The sequence below is a fragment of the Episyrphus balteatus genome, chromosome 3, assembly GCF_945859705.1.
Source record: "Episyrphus balteatus chromosome 3, idEpiBalt1.1, whole genome shotgun sequence".
In the NCBI taxonomy this organism is placed as follows: Eukaryota; Metazoa; Arthropoda; class Insecta; order Diptera; family Syrphidae; genus Episyrphus; species Episyrphus balteatus.
The window spans coordinates 105,467,062-105,482,071 of NC_079136.1; the positions used below are offsets into that span (position 1 = coordinate 105,467,062).

Sequence of the window (15,010 nt, forward strand, 5' to 3'; positions counted from 1 at the left end):
ACAAAGAAATAATGGTAGAAGCTCTTGGGAAGTTTGGGAACGTGGAAAAACAACCGTCTTAGAGATTGGACAAGGATAGTTCCAGAAAAAACAATGCAATAGAAACAAAACAGATGCATTCCGGATTAAAACGAAAGTTTATTTCACGTATTCAATCTTTGAATTGTAGAAAATGTCATTTTATTAATTTGTAAGAAGTTACCAAACACGTTTATCAATTTCTCCAATTAGGTCCACGGTTGTGTACAGTACAAGTGCATTTTTAATGTTAAATTCTATTTATGCATTTTCTGTGGTGCCTATTGGTAGCTCGTAGCCCATAATTGGTTATTATGTGCAAATAATGTCTAAGTTTAATACTGCTTTACTAAAATTAGTGTTGTCCATGATTTTCATCATTTTTATCTAATTTAAGAGCTTGTTTCTATTCAAGTGACGCAAAAAAAAACACTGTTTTTTGCGAAGTAATGCGAAAAAACGCAACTAGTAGCCACACGGTTTCTGTTTTCGGTTTTTTGTTTTTACAACATTGTTTGTTAAAAGTTCCTCTTTGAAAATGCAAAACCAAAAATCTACTTAGTTACCTCACCAAAGCGCCAATCGCTATTTTCTAAAGAAAAAATGCTGTTTCTATTCAAGTGACGCGCAGTGTATAAGTGAAAATATTTTGAAGATATTAACTTTGTTGTAAGGATTGCATCAAACTCCTACTGAATTTGTTATTAGCAGTAAGCCTTGATGGTCCTCTAGCTGTGAGACATACGCATGCGGAGAAAACAAAAATAAAAAAAAGAATTAGTATGAAAAACAAACAGCAAAACATATATCCACTTCCACTATTAGTAGTGCACTTTAAAACGAAGTATATCCGCGGAGAAGAAACAAAAATATATAGTATTACCATCGCTTCCGTGCATACTGTTATCAGGTTCGCCCATTGAATCACGTTTCTCTTCATGTGTTGATGATATCGAGAACATTGGCGACTCTTTTTTTTTAATTTCCATATTGATAACTTCAACAGCTATTTCTTGGACAAATTTTGGAGTTGTAGTCGAAGTCTTATTTAGCGATGGAGGTAAGTTGTGAATTTCAGTAACAAATGTACTCTTGCAATCGGGACAGAACACACCTAGAATTTTTGTTTTCAAACAAGAAGATAGCAAAAGAAAAAGTTTGAGTTTACCTTGCTTCCGATGATTATTTAGTGAGTTTTCTTTCGAAAATTGACAATTACAGTTTATGCATCTGTAGACTTTCTGGTTCATCTCAAAGAGATTTCGCTTTGATAAGATTGCTCGCAGTTTTTTTTCAAGTTCCTATAAGTTAAGTTAAGTTGATTATTACATATAAAGATTAAAAATCATTAAGTTGAAAAACTCGTAACGCCTTTTTAAGGTCAAAAGAAGATAATGGCCTAAGCACCGACAGCAAATTTTTGGAGTAGAGGTAGTTATAGTTGGCACTCCCACATGCAATTTTTTTTTGCAAATATGAGGTCCCACCACGTAACTTGATACAATCGAGTATGGTCTTTACAATCGAGTATCGGGAGCAAGTAATTTGGTTCAATCGAAGGTTTTTAGTGGAAAATCCTCAAATGATCCAAAATAGGTGCTCCCACTGCTCGATTTTATCGAATTAACTCGAAGGAGCCAAGTTACGTGCTGGCACCCCTGGATGGTGCGTTTGCCCAAAATTAGCATAGGATTTCTCGGTGCAGGCAATAAAGTACAACGGAACTTAGTCCACTGAGAGTTAGTTCCCACTCAATGCGAACGAAATTAACTTTAATAAAGTGGAGTTAGTTCCCAGCTAGGTGCGAATCTAAAAACAATGTGAGGTCTATGTTCTTCCGGTTTGGGTCATATTTGGCTCATTGAGCAGAAAACGAACAAAAAAAAATTTAATTAAATTAATTATACGTAAAAACTAAGCGCTGGAACTGTATGAGTCTCAATAAAATGGATTAAAAGGCCTTTTCATCCATTTTAAATTAAATTTATAACATTCCGCACGTAAACGTAAAAAAGACTTGTGGCACTCGAGGACTGCCGCGGTAAGGCTATTGCATTGCACTTTTTATCAACTTATGCAATTATAATTTGTTTACCTACCCTACACAAAACCAATGATCATGTTTTGTATCTACCTACCAATTTATATACCTTCAACAACAAAGTCACATTTGAAAACATGCATACACACAATCTCATGTCATAAACTTCTCCAGACCAAAAATATAAGAAAACACAAAAATACTTTTTCTCTACAATCGCAACGCAACGCCTTTGCTTTACTCGTTCACAAATCACAACAATTTGAACAAGAAACAGAAGAATGGGAAGAGAAAACAAAACAAAAGTAAAGAAAATAATAAAATGCAGATAATTTTTTTTGCTTTTGATTTATTCTGCAGACACAGCATTTATGGTCTTCTTCCTTACTCCTTTCTTTGTTGTCTGACACAATTTAAATAACTCTCTCTGTCTGAACCCAAACCATTCAAACAAACAGCTGCTTGCTTGCTCTCGTCTCGATCAATGCAAGCTTCGTACAATCGTACCATATAAATATACGCACATACTATACACGTTTAGCAAATTACCTAAGTGTGGGGTGTAATAATTTTTCGTTACTAAATTTCAATTAAGCAATAGCTTAATAAGAAAAAAAGAGAATTTGTTCCCTTGTTGCATGATGGCTCATATATGGACCAACAGGAGAGGAACATTTCTGCACGGTGCACAGTGTGCAATTTTACATATTTCATTAAAATTCGAAGTTTTCCGAATATAAATATTTTGATGTATAATGAAATTAAATTCCATACAATGAAATGTTAACAAGGAAAAAAAAAATTAAAACTGCATGCGGCGTTCTGCAGCGTCATGAACATAGGTTTAAAATAAGCAAAAATATATTTAAAGTTAGTTGATTTTTTTGAGTGAAACTAATAGTTGTGTATTTTATTATTTATCAAAGCTAGCTGGACAAACATTTTGTTTTAATTATTTTTTGGTATTCTATTATGATGTTACCACAAAAAAAATGTGTTGTTAAGTCTTAAAATGGAAGAAAATTTAATTTTGTTTCAAGACCTTAGGCCCTTTATTTCAATTATTTGTTCTGACTTCGTCCAACGTTTTAAAAATGTATCCGCATGTATCTTTCGTGAAATGGTGCTTAGGACCTCGCTCAATATTCTATTTATCAGAATCCGTAAAGGGTTTTTGTGAATAGCTGCGGCCCCCATGCAATATTTTTTTTTTTGTTCCAAAAACGTATTTTCGATATTTTCAAAAATCGTAAATCAGATTTTTGTGAATTGTAAATTACTTTTTTAGACTCCTCATGATAATATAAGACAAAAAGATTAAATGTGTACTTGGAACCACGAATTTAGTTCCGCTAGATTGGCAATATTGCACACTGTGCGGTGGCTTATATATGATCCATTCACTTAATGCCACTTTCAAATGACTAAAACTTGATAGATGTAAAAAAAATATATTAGCAATAATAATCACATTATTTTTGGGCATATTTTTTTAAAAGTTCTTACTCATGTTTTATATTTTTTTGCAAAGTTGGAACATAGACCGGAGTATTTAAACAAACTAGCCGACCCAGCCCTTGAACACAATTATACCAAAATAGTTTCATTATTTTTATAGCATTTGTTGTTGTTTTCTTGCGATTAACTAAACTTTTGAAGAAATATTTATCATATAATTAAACGGCGAACGTGTATGGTATGTGTGTACATGGTACGAATGTACATTTGTACGAAGCTTCCATGTATCGAGACGAACGAGAGCAAGCAAGCGCTGTTTGAGTGAATTGTTTTTGGTTCAGACAGAGAGGGTTATATAAATTGTGTCAGACAACAAAGAAAGGAGTAAGGAAGAAGGCCATAAATGCTGTGTCTGCAGAATAAATCAAAAGCAAAAAAAAATTATCTGTATTTTATTATTTTCTTTACTTTTGTTTTGTTTTCTCTTCCCATTCTTCTGTTTCTTGTTCAACTTGTTGTGATTTGTGAACGAGTAAAGCAAAGGCGTTGCGTTGCGATTGTAGAGAAAAAGTATTTTTGTGTTTTCTTATTTTTTTGGTCTGGAGAAGTTTATGACATGAGATTGTGTGTATGTATGTTTTCAAATGTGACCTTGTTGTTGAAGGTATATAAATTGATAGGTAGATACAAAACATGATCATTGGATTTGTGAAGGATAGGTAAACAAATTATAATTGCATAAGTTGATAAAAAGTGCAATGCAATAGCCTTACCGCGAGAGTCCTCGAGTGCCACAAGTCTTTTTTATATTTCAATCGCAGTAAACAGGAAATTTGTTTTTATTTTAATTTATAAAATATAATTTAAAAAAAATTAGAAATTGAAAAATGACAAATTTTCTTCGTGTTTCGTTGCGGAAATTAGTAGTGTGCTTTTAGTGGTTTGGTTTTTCGGTTTTTTCGCGGTTTTCGTCGGCAATTCAAAGCTATTAAGAATTAAGGTAGCTGACATTGGTCGCCAAATTGTCATGTTTTGACAACTTGGCGACCAATGTCAGTTCGGAAGATATTACCTTTTTATGTGTACTATGGTTTTAGTTATCTAAGTTTTAGTTATCTAAGTTTTAGTTATCTAAGTTTAGAAGTAAGATGTTTGTTTTATTACCATGAATTTTTTTTTAAATCTAATTCTATTAAAATCGAGTCTATTACTAAGGCCCAATCTTTTGTAAACACTTTTGATTATAAAAAAGGTAACCTACACCAAAGGTTATACCATACATTTTTGCTTTGCAGTATTTTTATATAAAATCACTCAAAACCTGAATGAAGAAACGAATGAAATCTATCTTCGTCCTTTTCTCTCTTGAAAGAACATAAGAATTTGACAGTTCCTTAACCATTTTACCAACTTTTCACTTTCAGACGTTTACATATATTTGCATAAAAGGCCCTAATATTTTGTCGCACACCAAATGCCGCATGACAAAGCGTTTTTCTTATGAGGTTCAGGGAAAACTAACAAAGACTTCTTCTTTATTCTTTAAAGCCTTATCTACAATGACCTAAAAAGTGGGAAATTTACAAAATTAAATTTTTTTTTATTTCTTTCTAGCGCTATTTGTTTTTGGGAAAAATTTTGGAAAAAAATACAAAAATTGTTTATTAAAGCGAAAAATAAGCTTTCTGCATCATTATTTTTGATTTTAAGGTAAGAAAAACTGTCAAAAAATGAGTTTGAAAATTTTCTCACTAGCGTAATTTTTTGTAAAAAAGAGTTAACAAATTGTTTTTTATACAAAAAATAAATTTTCCGCATTTTTTGTTTTAATTTTCTAGCCCGAAAAACCATACAAAAACGCGTTTGAAAAGTTTCACTTTTGTACTTTTTCATTTTTTGAGCCAATGTAGTTAAGGCTTTAAAGGTAGGTATAACTCACAGTACACATAATAAGGTAATATATTCCGAATGTTGTCAAAATTTGTTTGTCAAAAATGGGCACCAATCTGTCAGGTCGGCCTTTAATTTTTATATTTCAATCGCAGTAAACAGGAAATTTGTTTTTGTTTTAATTTATAAAATATCATTTAAAAATATTATAAATTGAAAAATAACAAATTTTCTTCGTGTTTCATCGCGGAAAATGGTAAATAATTGTTTTAAAATTAGTAGTGTGCGTGGTTTATCGGTTTTTGTGCGTTTTTCGTCGGTATTTTAAACAATTAAGAATTCGGTAGCTGACATTGGTCGCCAAAGTGTCATGTTTTGACAATCTGGCGACCAATGTCAGTTCGGAATATATTACCTTTTTATGTGTACTGTGGGTATAACTAACTTTTAAAATCATTTTGTGACAATTTTCCCAACCTCAAAATTAAAAATCATGATGCAGAAAGCTTATATTTTGGTTTAAAAACAATTTTTGCAGTTTTTTCCAAAAACAAATAACGCTACAAAGAAATAAAAAATTTTTACTTTTGTAAATTTCCCACTTTTTCACTTTTAAGGTCATTGTAGTTAAGGCTTAAGCCTTTAAGGTATGTATAACTGCAATGGCCACTTTTTGCAAAAAGTCAAAAAGTGAAAATTTTCAAACTCATTTTGTGATAGTTTTTTCGTCCGCAAAATTTTGAAAAAAATATGCAGAAAGCTTAGTTTTTGGTTGCAAAAACAATTTTTGTAGTTTTTTTCCAAAAGCAAATAGCGCTAGAAAGAAATAAAAAAAATTACTTTTGTAAATTTCTTACTTTTTCAGTTAAGTTAAGTCTTCAAAGATATAACTACAACGGACACTTTTTGCAAAAAGTCAAAAAGTGAAAATTTTCCAACTCATTTTCTGACAGTTTTTCCGACCACAAAATTAAAAATAATGATGCAGAAAGCTTTTTTTTTTGGTTTCAAAAACTATTTTTGTAGTTTTTTCCAAAAATTTTTCCAAAAACAAATAGCGCTAGAAAGAAATAAAAAAAAATTAATTTTTGTAAATTTCCCACGTTTTCATTTTTAAGGTCATTGTAGTTATGGCTTCAACGGAAAAAAACGTTGTCGTGCGACGCAGTTGGTGTGGTAAAGCCTTAAGAATTGATTTGTTTTGATTAAAAAATGTCGGTTCTCACTTTCAAAGGAAGTAAATTTCACTGCCACACAGTACCACGGATTACCTTTTTACTACTGTATAGATATACATCGAAGATCAACACCTGAACGCACCTTTAATAAAATGTGAACCTATCTTTAATCTCTAATAAATATCTGAATGCATTTATTGAAATTTTCCTGGAAAACTGAATGGGGCTTTTCCAAGTGGAAAAGAACTAGAAGAACTTCTTTCTCATTGGTCAACCTCCACTGGTGAAGAGGTAAACAAAGATTTTTTCCAATGGTAATTACAACAAAAAAGCTATTTTTCAGTACAAAAAAGAAAAACGTTTCTTTACATCTTCACCAGCCCAGAAATGACATTTGCTGGAAGGTCCCCATACCACAAATATCATTCCAACTGGAAGTGCGATAAATAACGCCCTCTCCCTTCCGGAAATTTAAACTACTACAAGCTAAGACGAGAACCTAGAAATATATATACAATGGTGTGAATGACAACTTTGAGTTAAGTTGGTGAAGCATTGTATATATATTTCTATAGTACTATCAATCGAAGAAAATACTTTAGCGACATCTTTTGGTAGATCTGCATTTCTGCATAAGGTTCAAATATAAAATAAACTAACGATCCCAGCGGTGGCGACGCAAAACAGAAAATTCTGCTTCATGAGAGTACTATAGGAATATATATACAATGGGTGAATGATGGAATTTGAACGAATGGAACATGAAACAGGTTGAATTAAATAGCAAAATGCAAGGTGCAAACACAATGCTCTTAAGTCGATTACACTTTGCATTTTCTTTTTCGATACTTTTTTTACGTAGTTGAGCGTAGTTAAAACGTAGTTCAACAATATTTAAATCAGGTTTAAAATATATCAAAAAGTAGGTATATTATATACTTACTAGCCGACTAGAAATTCGAGTGCCAATTTTTTTTTTTTTTTTATTTGCAACAATTTTGAACACAATTATACCAAAATAGTTTCTTTATTTTGTATAGTATTTGTTGTTGTTTTCTTGCGATTAACTAAACTTTTTGAAGACAAAATACATAAGATATGATTAAGATATTGTTGAACTACTAGCTCACCTAGGCTAGGTTTCGGAAATATTGAATTAGGCATGATTTAAAACAGCTTTAAAGATTCTCAAACTGTAAAACGATTATCGTCTATTCGATTATCATTTTCTAAATTACGGAATGACCCCCCGGAGTTTTCATTGACAATCGGCTGAATAATATTCTAATTCAATTTTTACCAGTTTTTTCACTTAAAATTATATCATATTGTAATAATTTTTTCATACCTGGCATGATTGCTCTTCAATAGTATAAACTCGTTCTTTTTTGTCCATTTTAACTGTATCAAAATTTATACGCAACATATTTGACTTAATTCGGTCACAACTTTCTAAGATTTTTAAACTCCATTTTGCTTTCGTCATAATACTGAAAAATAATAGTAATAATAAATATAATAAGAAATTATTAAAACTACTTAGGTGCGTTCTTTTTCTAACAGTAGTCAACGATCGTTGGTATGTCAAAAAATATTGTTGATGTGTCATTGTTAGAAATTGTTGGGTTGTTTACAAATCATTTAGGAACGATTTATTGTTAGACATTGTTAAACTGTCAAACACCAAAAAAAATTGTTTTGAAAATATTTTCATTTGCATAATAATAACAAAAATAAAGTTTTTTTAGCCAAAATAAATTCTCTTGCATCATAAAATTGCAAAATTCTGTTTTTATTTTCATTTTATTCCGCTTATTTCCAAAAGAAAAAAATCCTTAAGTTGGTTTTGTAAACAAAACATCCACTTTGACACATCAACAATCTCATGAGCGTTCAACTCATATCATGGAGGTGAGTTGGAAATAGTTACGATTTGTAACTATTTGACACTTCAAAACGAGTTTAGGAACGATGTTCATCTGTCAAATAGTTACAAATCGTAACTATTTTGTAGTTTAGGAACGACAAAAGTTAACGATAGTTAAAAATAGTTAACTATTGTTAGAAAAAGAACGCACCTCTTGTGATTTGAAGCATCCTTTTCTCGAATACAGTTAGGTGAAACGGTCAGCAATATAGGTTCTTTTTTTTCCAAGGTGTACACAATAAAAGTTTCCTCGTCTGTTTCCGGATCCGAAACTAAAGCATTAAAAATTACTCAATTAAAACTTTGAAAACACACGATTAATAAAACTCACGTTCAAGTTCATCAACAGTATTGACGTAGTAGATGTTTTCCAAATGAGGAGCGATATCCAATGGTTCCGCTACCTCCTGTTCTTCATCAGTTAAATACACGGGTTTCTTGTTTTCAACATCATTCGAAATGTTTGAAAAAGCTGAAATATACTCAGATACATCCGCATTTTTCGATAATGAGTCTGAACTTATTTCCTCTAATAGGTTAACATACGTTGTTTTCTTTACAATCGCATTAGTGTTGACGTTCAAGTCAGTAGAACTTATTTCACCTAAATAATCATACAAAATCTGATGTGGTGTAATTTTTGTATCAGAATTGACTGTTGTTGTATTTGATGGACTCAGTCCCAGCACGTTATCTACTATATGAGCATTTTCGTTTTGAAGCCATCCAGCTCCGTATTTATTTCGTAAAATATTAAATTGCTTCTTTGTCTCTAAATGATCTTTATTGATTTTCAAATTTGTTGTGGTGTTTTCAGATTCTGTCAATGCAACTGTACCGTTGTTTATTTGTTCAGGACATTCAATTACAACCTGTCGCACTTTGACACGTTTGGATTTTTCTGTGATTGATGATGTCATGCCAACTCCTTCATCGTCAGCAATTGCAAAAGATTTGTAATTTTTCTTCGAACCTTCACTTGAGGCTGGTGTTTGATTCAACGATGGGTCCTTACAAGGAGTGGGGCGGCTGTTTGAGTTTGCCATATATTTGACGACATATCCACAATGATTGTTATGCTGATGCGTCCCCGTCAATACTTTCTCACTCTTTGTTAGCGATTCACAATTAAGAATAAACTTAACAGTGCACGTATCTTTGTGTAAGAACTGCGCTGTGGCTAAACGATGCTTCGGGTGATAATATAATGGATTTCCATACAAATTAAGGTATTTTAGAGTCACCAATGCACTAAGTGGATACAATGCGTTATGATCCAACAAACAATTATTGGATAGATCTAGCTCTGTCAATAAATCAAGCTTTGACACACCAATTAGATCTTCTAAAAAATTATTACTTAGATTCAGGCATTGCAATCTTTTTGTAGTTTCTACATGAAAGTTAGGTACCATCGTCAATCGATTATAACTAAGATCGAGAGTCTTTAGATTTGGTAACCATTTGATAGCTTCGACACTTACTAATTGATTGTGGCGAAGATTCAAATGCTGAAGGTACTGTGCAAACTCTAAAGAGCTATCAATTGTATTTAAGTTATTGTAACTGAAGTCTGCAGTTTTAAGTTCATTCCATACAAATCCGTTTGATCTATCGCCACCGCAATGAGTAATTATTTCTACAACTGATTGAAGGCTACGCACACAAACCAATTGTTGTAGTTGAGAACGTAAAGGTTGAATGCCAACAATTTGTTTTATATTTGTTCTTTGTACTTCCAGTCTTTTAAGCGATCGGAATTTGGACAGGTCAATCACGCCATCGAAGTAATCATCCCCCGGATAATGAGTGATGCATAGATGAATTGTTTTTTGAACAAAATCGTGAACTAATTGTAAGTCACGGAAGACATTAGATTTTGAGTTATTGGGTTTGACTACCTGGAAAGATTGTTTTGTGGCAAGTTCCGTTGAATCAGCAATAAGAGTAAAGGAGTCATTCAAGGCCCGAAGTAAAGAACCTGAAATTAATTTAAAATAAAATTGGCAATCCATTTTGTACAAATCACTAATATATCTAAAAACAAAATTTCAAAAAAATTCAATATCCCGTTTTCGAAAATTTGATTTTTCAAAAAAAAATTATTTTTTTTTGGAAATTTTATTTTTGGTTTATATTTAAATTATCGGCTCTATTCTGCTATTCGATTTACGTGAAAGTCAAAAATAAGAACGTTTAAGAAGCGGTTAAAATTAAATTTAGACAATTTTTTTTCTTAAGAATTTCTAAAACAGGCAGAAACAACACTTTGGTATCGAAAATAAGAAGTTTTTTAAAGCCAATTTTATAAAGGAAGGGAATCTTTCGATTCACGTGAATCGCATAGCAGAATAGGGCCGTATATAAATGCTTCTTCAAAAAAAGTTTCGTTGAAATCGAATAATCAGTTTCGGAGATAATCGGATTTGACAAAAAAAAACGGTTCTATGGCAGGTACAGTTAATAATGATTTTCAAACAAAATTCTTTTCATTAGAAAATAGACCTTGTCCTAAAACTAACATTTGAATTTTTTAAACAAAATCGTTGGAGCCGTTTTTGAGCAATTTCCACTTTACTAAAATCGTTATGTGACAAGTACCGTTATTTTTTGTAAAAAAAAAAATAATTCCAAAAACTCCTCTGGAGAGTCGCCAAATAATGCTACATACCAAGTTTGACATTAATCGGTCCATCTGTTTAGGCTGTAGCTCCTTATACAGACAGACTGACAGACTGACAGACAGACAGACGGATTCCGGGGCCTACTTTTTTGGCATTCTCTACCATAGTAATGTCATGGAAAAATGTTATCTCAACTTTTTTTTTGTACGAATGAATGCATAACTTGATTCAATTCAATTCAATTTTGTTTTTATTGAACTTGTTATTTACAATTGACTTAAAATTAACTTATGTCTAAGATTCATTGATAGATACAAAATTTTGTTGGCACAGAGGGGGCCTAACCTTATACAATGACTAAGTTATAAAATATAAATAAATATTATACATGGATAAACTTAATTTAAAGTCTGCTGACTAGGTTGTCCTCGGGGTGTTCAGACCCGGATGTCCAGTTGTGGGGTTGGTTGAGTTGGGTTGGTTTGGTTGGCGTTAGCCACGGTAGTAAGCCGACTGGGTGTCGGCGTAAAAGTTAACTTCTTCGTTGTCCATTGAAATTATGTTCTCAGCCAGTATATCCAAAGAGCAAAGGTACTTAGGTTCCGGATGTCGTTGTTGGGCTGTCATTCTTCTCATCAGTTGATTGGGATGGTTGGCGATATTTCCTACCAGTACCTTCGCCGATTGCAGTAGATACTTGTCCAGTGGTATGATTTTTGCTTCCTCGTAGAGTCGCTTGTTGCTATAGTATTTCTGCCGCTGTCGGTCAAAGATGAGTCCAGTGCAAATCCTCAGTATTTTTCTCTCGAACATTTGTAGTTCCTTCATGGCTGTCTTGGAGATGGTGTACCATACTGGAAAGCTGTAGGCAATGACTGGTCGCAGAAGCTGCTTGTAGATCAAGAGTTTCGTTGGTTGACTCAATCCTGTTCTCCTTTTCATCAGAGGGTGAAGGCGATGGAAAGCAAAGTTGGCTTTTTTGAGGACCAAACGGGAGTGATTGTTGAATCTGAGGAGCTCGTTAAAGTTGATTCCTAAGTACTTGGCGTTGCGTTTGGCTGGCAACCTAGTTCCATCTGGAAGTGTCAATGTGATGCTTCTACAGCTTCCAGCCGATCGACTGCCTCTTCCTCCTGATCGTCTAAGGCACAGTAGTTCCGACTTGGATGAGTTTATTCGGATACCCCATTTACTGTAGAACTCATACAGTTTCCGAATGTGAGCTTCGACTTTCCTGGCAGCTATTGTTGGCGAGATGGACTTGCAGTAAGTGAGTGAATCGTCCGCGTAAAGCAGGTTCTCGCACTCACTTGCAGGTGGTTGGTCTGACGTCAGGATGCTGTAAAGGAAGGGGCCAAGTTTGGATCCTTGAGCAACTCCAGCTCTAATGACTTTCATTGGTGATTTCCGATCCTCCACTTGCACAAAAAAGTTTCTGGAAGAGAGAAAAGAAAAAATAATTTTAATTAGTGCCAAAGGAAAGCCTAGTAAATGAAGTTTATGAATAAGAGCATCTATCCATACGCTGTCAAAGGCTTTTTCGACATCCAAAAAGCATGCGACAGTAACTTGATTGTTGTTTAAAGCTGAGGTGATGTCTTGGTGGAACTTCATGAGCGGATGCAGTGTGGAGTGCTTCTCCCGAAAACCAAACTGCATGTCTGGGATGATGTTGTTATCGCTGCAGAACTTCTTCAGCTTCCTTAGTGTTAGCTCTTCCAAGAGCTTACTAAGATTGTTGAGAAGAGAGATTGGCCTGTAATTGGAGATGATGTTCCTAGCACCTTTCTTAGGAATCGCCACAATTCTTGCAGTTTTCCATTTCTGTGGGAAGTAGCAGTTGTTTATGCAGTTGTTGAGGATGATAGCTAAGAAGATTATCACTGTTTGCGGGAGCCTCTTTATGATGAAGTTGGAGATACCATCCGGTCCAGCTGATTTTTTCGGTTTGGATAGGTTAATTATTTCGGCAATCTCTTCTGGGGTACTCAGGTTTGGGCTGTCAGTTGGTTCACTTGCAGGATTGGAGTCGCTGAATGTTGCTTTATCGTTGTTAGGTAATAAGGTCCTTTGGATGGATGCTTCGACTTCCTCTAAGAAGACCGGGACTACAGAAGGGTTCGGTGTGAAGTTACTTTCGAAGTGGACTGCAAATGCTTCTGCTTTTTCCTGCGATGTCGTTGCTTCTCCATTGTTGGTATTTATGACTTCCGGGATTGGTGACTTCTGACCGACGATTCGGTTGATGTTCTTGAAGGCATCAGGCCCGGGCTTTATTGACTGTAGTCTCTTCTGGAATTGTGTGTTGTTGAAGTGCTGAATGGAGTTTCGCAGCATGATATTGGTGCATTGAAGTTCACTCCACAGCGTTCGGTAGTTTGGATTTGATGTGTTCAGTTCCCGCTGGTGAATCCTTTGGAGACACTTCCTTAACCGTTGTCTATGTGCGTACAGGTTTTGCACGTGTTCAGGAAGATGTTGATAGCGGTCTTTTGATGTCTTCGGTTGCTTTTGACTGTCCAGTGCTCTCGTGATTGCTATTTCCAGGGAGTCAATAGCAGCATCAATTTCAGTATTCTCCAAGTTCCTGTTTTGTGGAGGCAGTGTCACGGTTTGTTCGACATCCCTCTGCAGCCTGTCTACATCTAGACGTCTGTAGTTAATGAAGTGTGCTACTGGTTGTTCTATAACGTAAATGGGATGGTGAAGCTTGATTATTAGCTGTACTGCTTCATGATCCGAGTCGCTGGGTACTGTTGAACAGGTGAAGGTGAAGTCTGGTTCTATATGAATGAGATTTGAAGTTGAAAGGAAAAAGTCCAGGGTTGATGGTGTTCTCGGGTAGGTTGGTTTCGGTTGGGAAACTGGAACTAGGGAGTGTTGAGAACTGTTGATATCTAGCCAGTCGGCTATCGCTTTGCCTCCAGCGCTAACAGTCGTATCCATCCAGAGTTGATGTCTAGCGTTAAAATCACCGCCGATGAGTCCATAAGTGCTTCTTGAGAGGATGCCGTTGAGGGTTTGCAGATCTTTATGGATGCCTCTGGCGTTGGAACTGCACTTGAAGTAAACGCTGATAATCGTCAATGATTCATCTCTCCCTGTGTTTAAGTTGATAGCTGTGGCTTCACTGGTGAGGAGTCCTGTGATGATGGTTTCACTGGTGCTTAGATTCTTCTTAACAAATATTGCGGTCCCTCTGCGATTCTCCGTTTTATCCTGCCGATATGTGTTGTATCCCCGGATATCGATGTTGTTCTTCCTTGTCACGTTGGTTTCGCTGATGAGGGCGATGTCTGGATTGTTGTTCTTCATGAACAAATTAAATGATGTCCTCTTTTCCAGGCTGTACAATGAATTGACATTGTACGTCAGTATGCGGAGCTTCTTTAATGGCATAAGGTAAATATGAAGGTGGCTAAGGCCGCGGACTTATCTCCCTCACTTAGTTGCCGATAATTGGGTGGAACGGCACTCCGGGCTTTCTGCATCACTGTGAGGAGATTATCCCCGAAGAGGCGCTCTACTTCGTTGTTGAGGTTCTTCGATGGAGGTGTTGAGGTTGACCCTGATCTTGTTGTCTTCGTTGGCCCTGCCTTGACAGGGATAGTTTTAGCTGGGGTCCTTGCTTGCTGTTGTTGTGGCTGCTGCTGGATATGGCTCTTGGTGCTTGTTGGTTTTGGTGTTGTTGTTGCTGCGGTAGCTTTAACTCCTCGTGCTTTTTGGGCCATTGCTGCATAACTGATTGCTGGGCGGGTCAGCGCACAGGCTGATTTAGCAGCAAACTCTTGCTGAGCGATGAATCCAAGTTCTGTCGAATTGGATCGGGCGGTAAAACACATTTGTGGCGTCCACAAAACAAGGAACATGATCT

The 15,010-nt window shown here is 34.9% G+C and overlaps 1 protein-coding gene across 4 annotated transcripts in view; it reads right to left on the minus strand.

Annotated features, from left to right (window-relative positions):
* LOC129916475 (serine/threonine-protein kinase 11-interacting protein) overlaps positions 1–15,010 on the minus strand; it is a 65,563-nt gene that overhangs the window by 22,291 nt on the left and 28,262 nt on the right. For 2 of the 4 annotated variants that reach the window (XM_055996460.1, XM_055996461.1), the window contains exons 2-7: positions 8,844–10,493; positions 8,664–8,784; positions 7,934–8,075; positions 1,187–1,319; positions 902–1,132; positions 682–750 (exon numbers count right to left, since the gene is read on the minus strand). In XM_055996460.1, the coding sequence (XP_055852435.1) occupies positions 682–750; positions 902–1,132; positions 1,187–1,319; positions 7,934–8,075; positions 8,664–8,784; positions 8,844–10,493 (2,346 nt within the window). The remainder of the gene's footprint in view (positions 1–681; positions 751–901; positions 1,133–1,186; positions 1,320–7,933; positions 8,076–8,663; positions 8,785–8,843; positions 10,494–15,010) is intronic. The other 2 variants (XM_055996463.1, XM_055996462.1) reach the window with 1 other exon arrangement.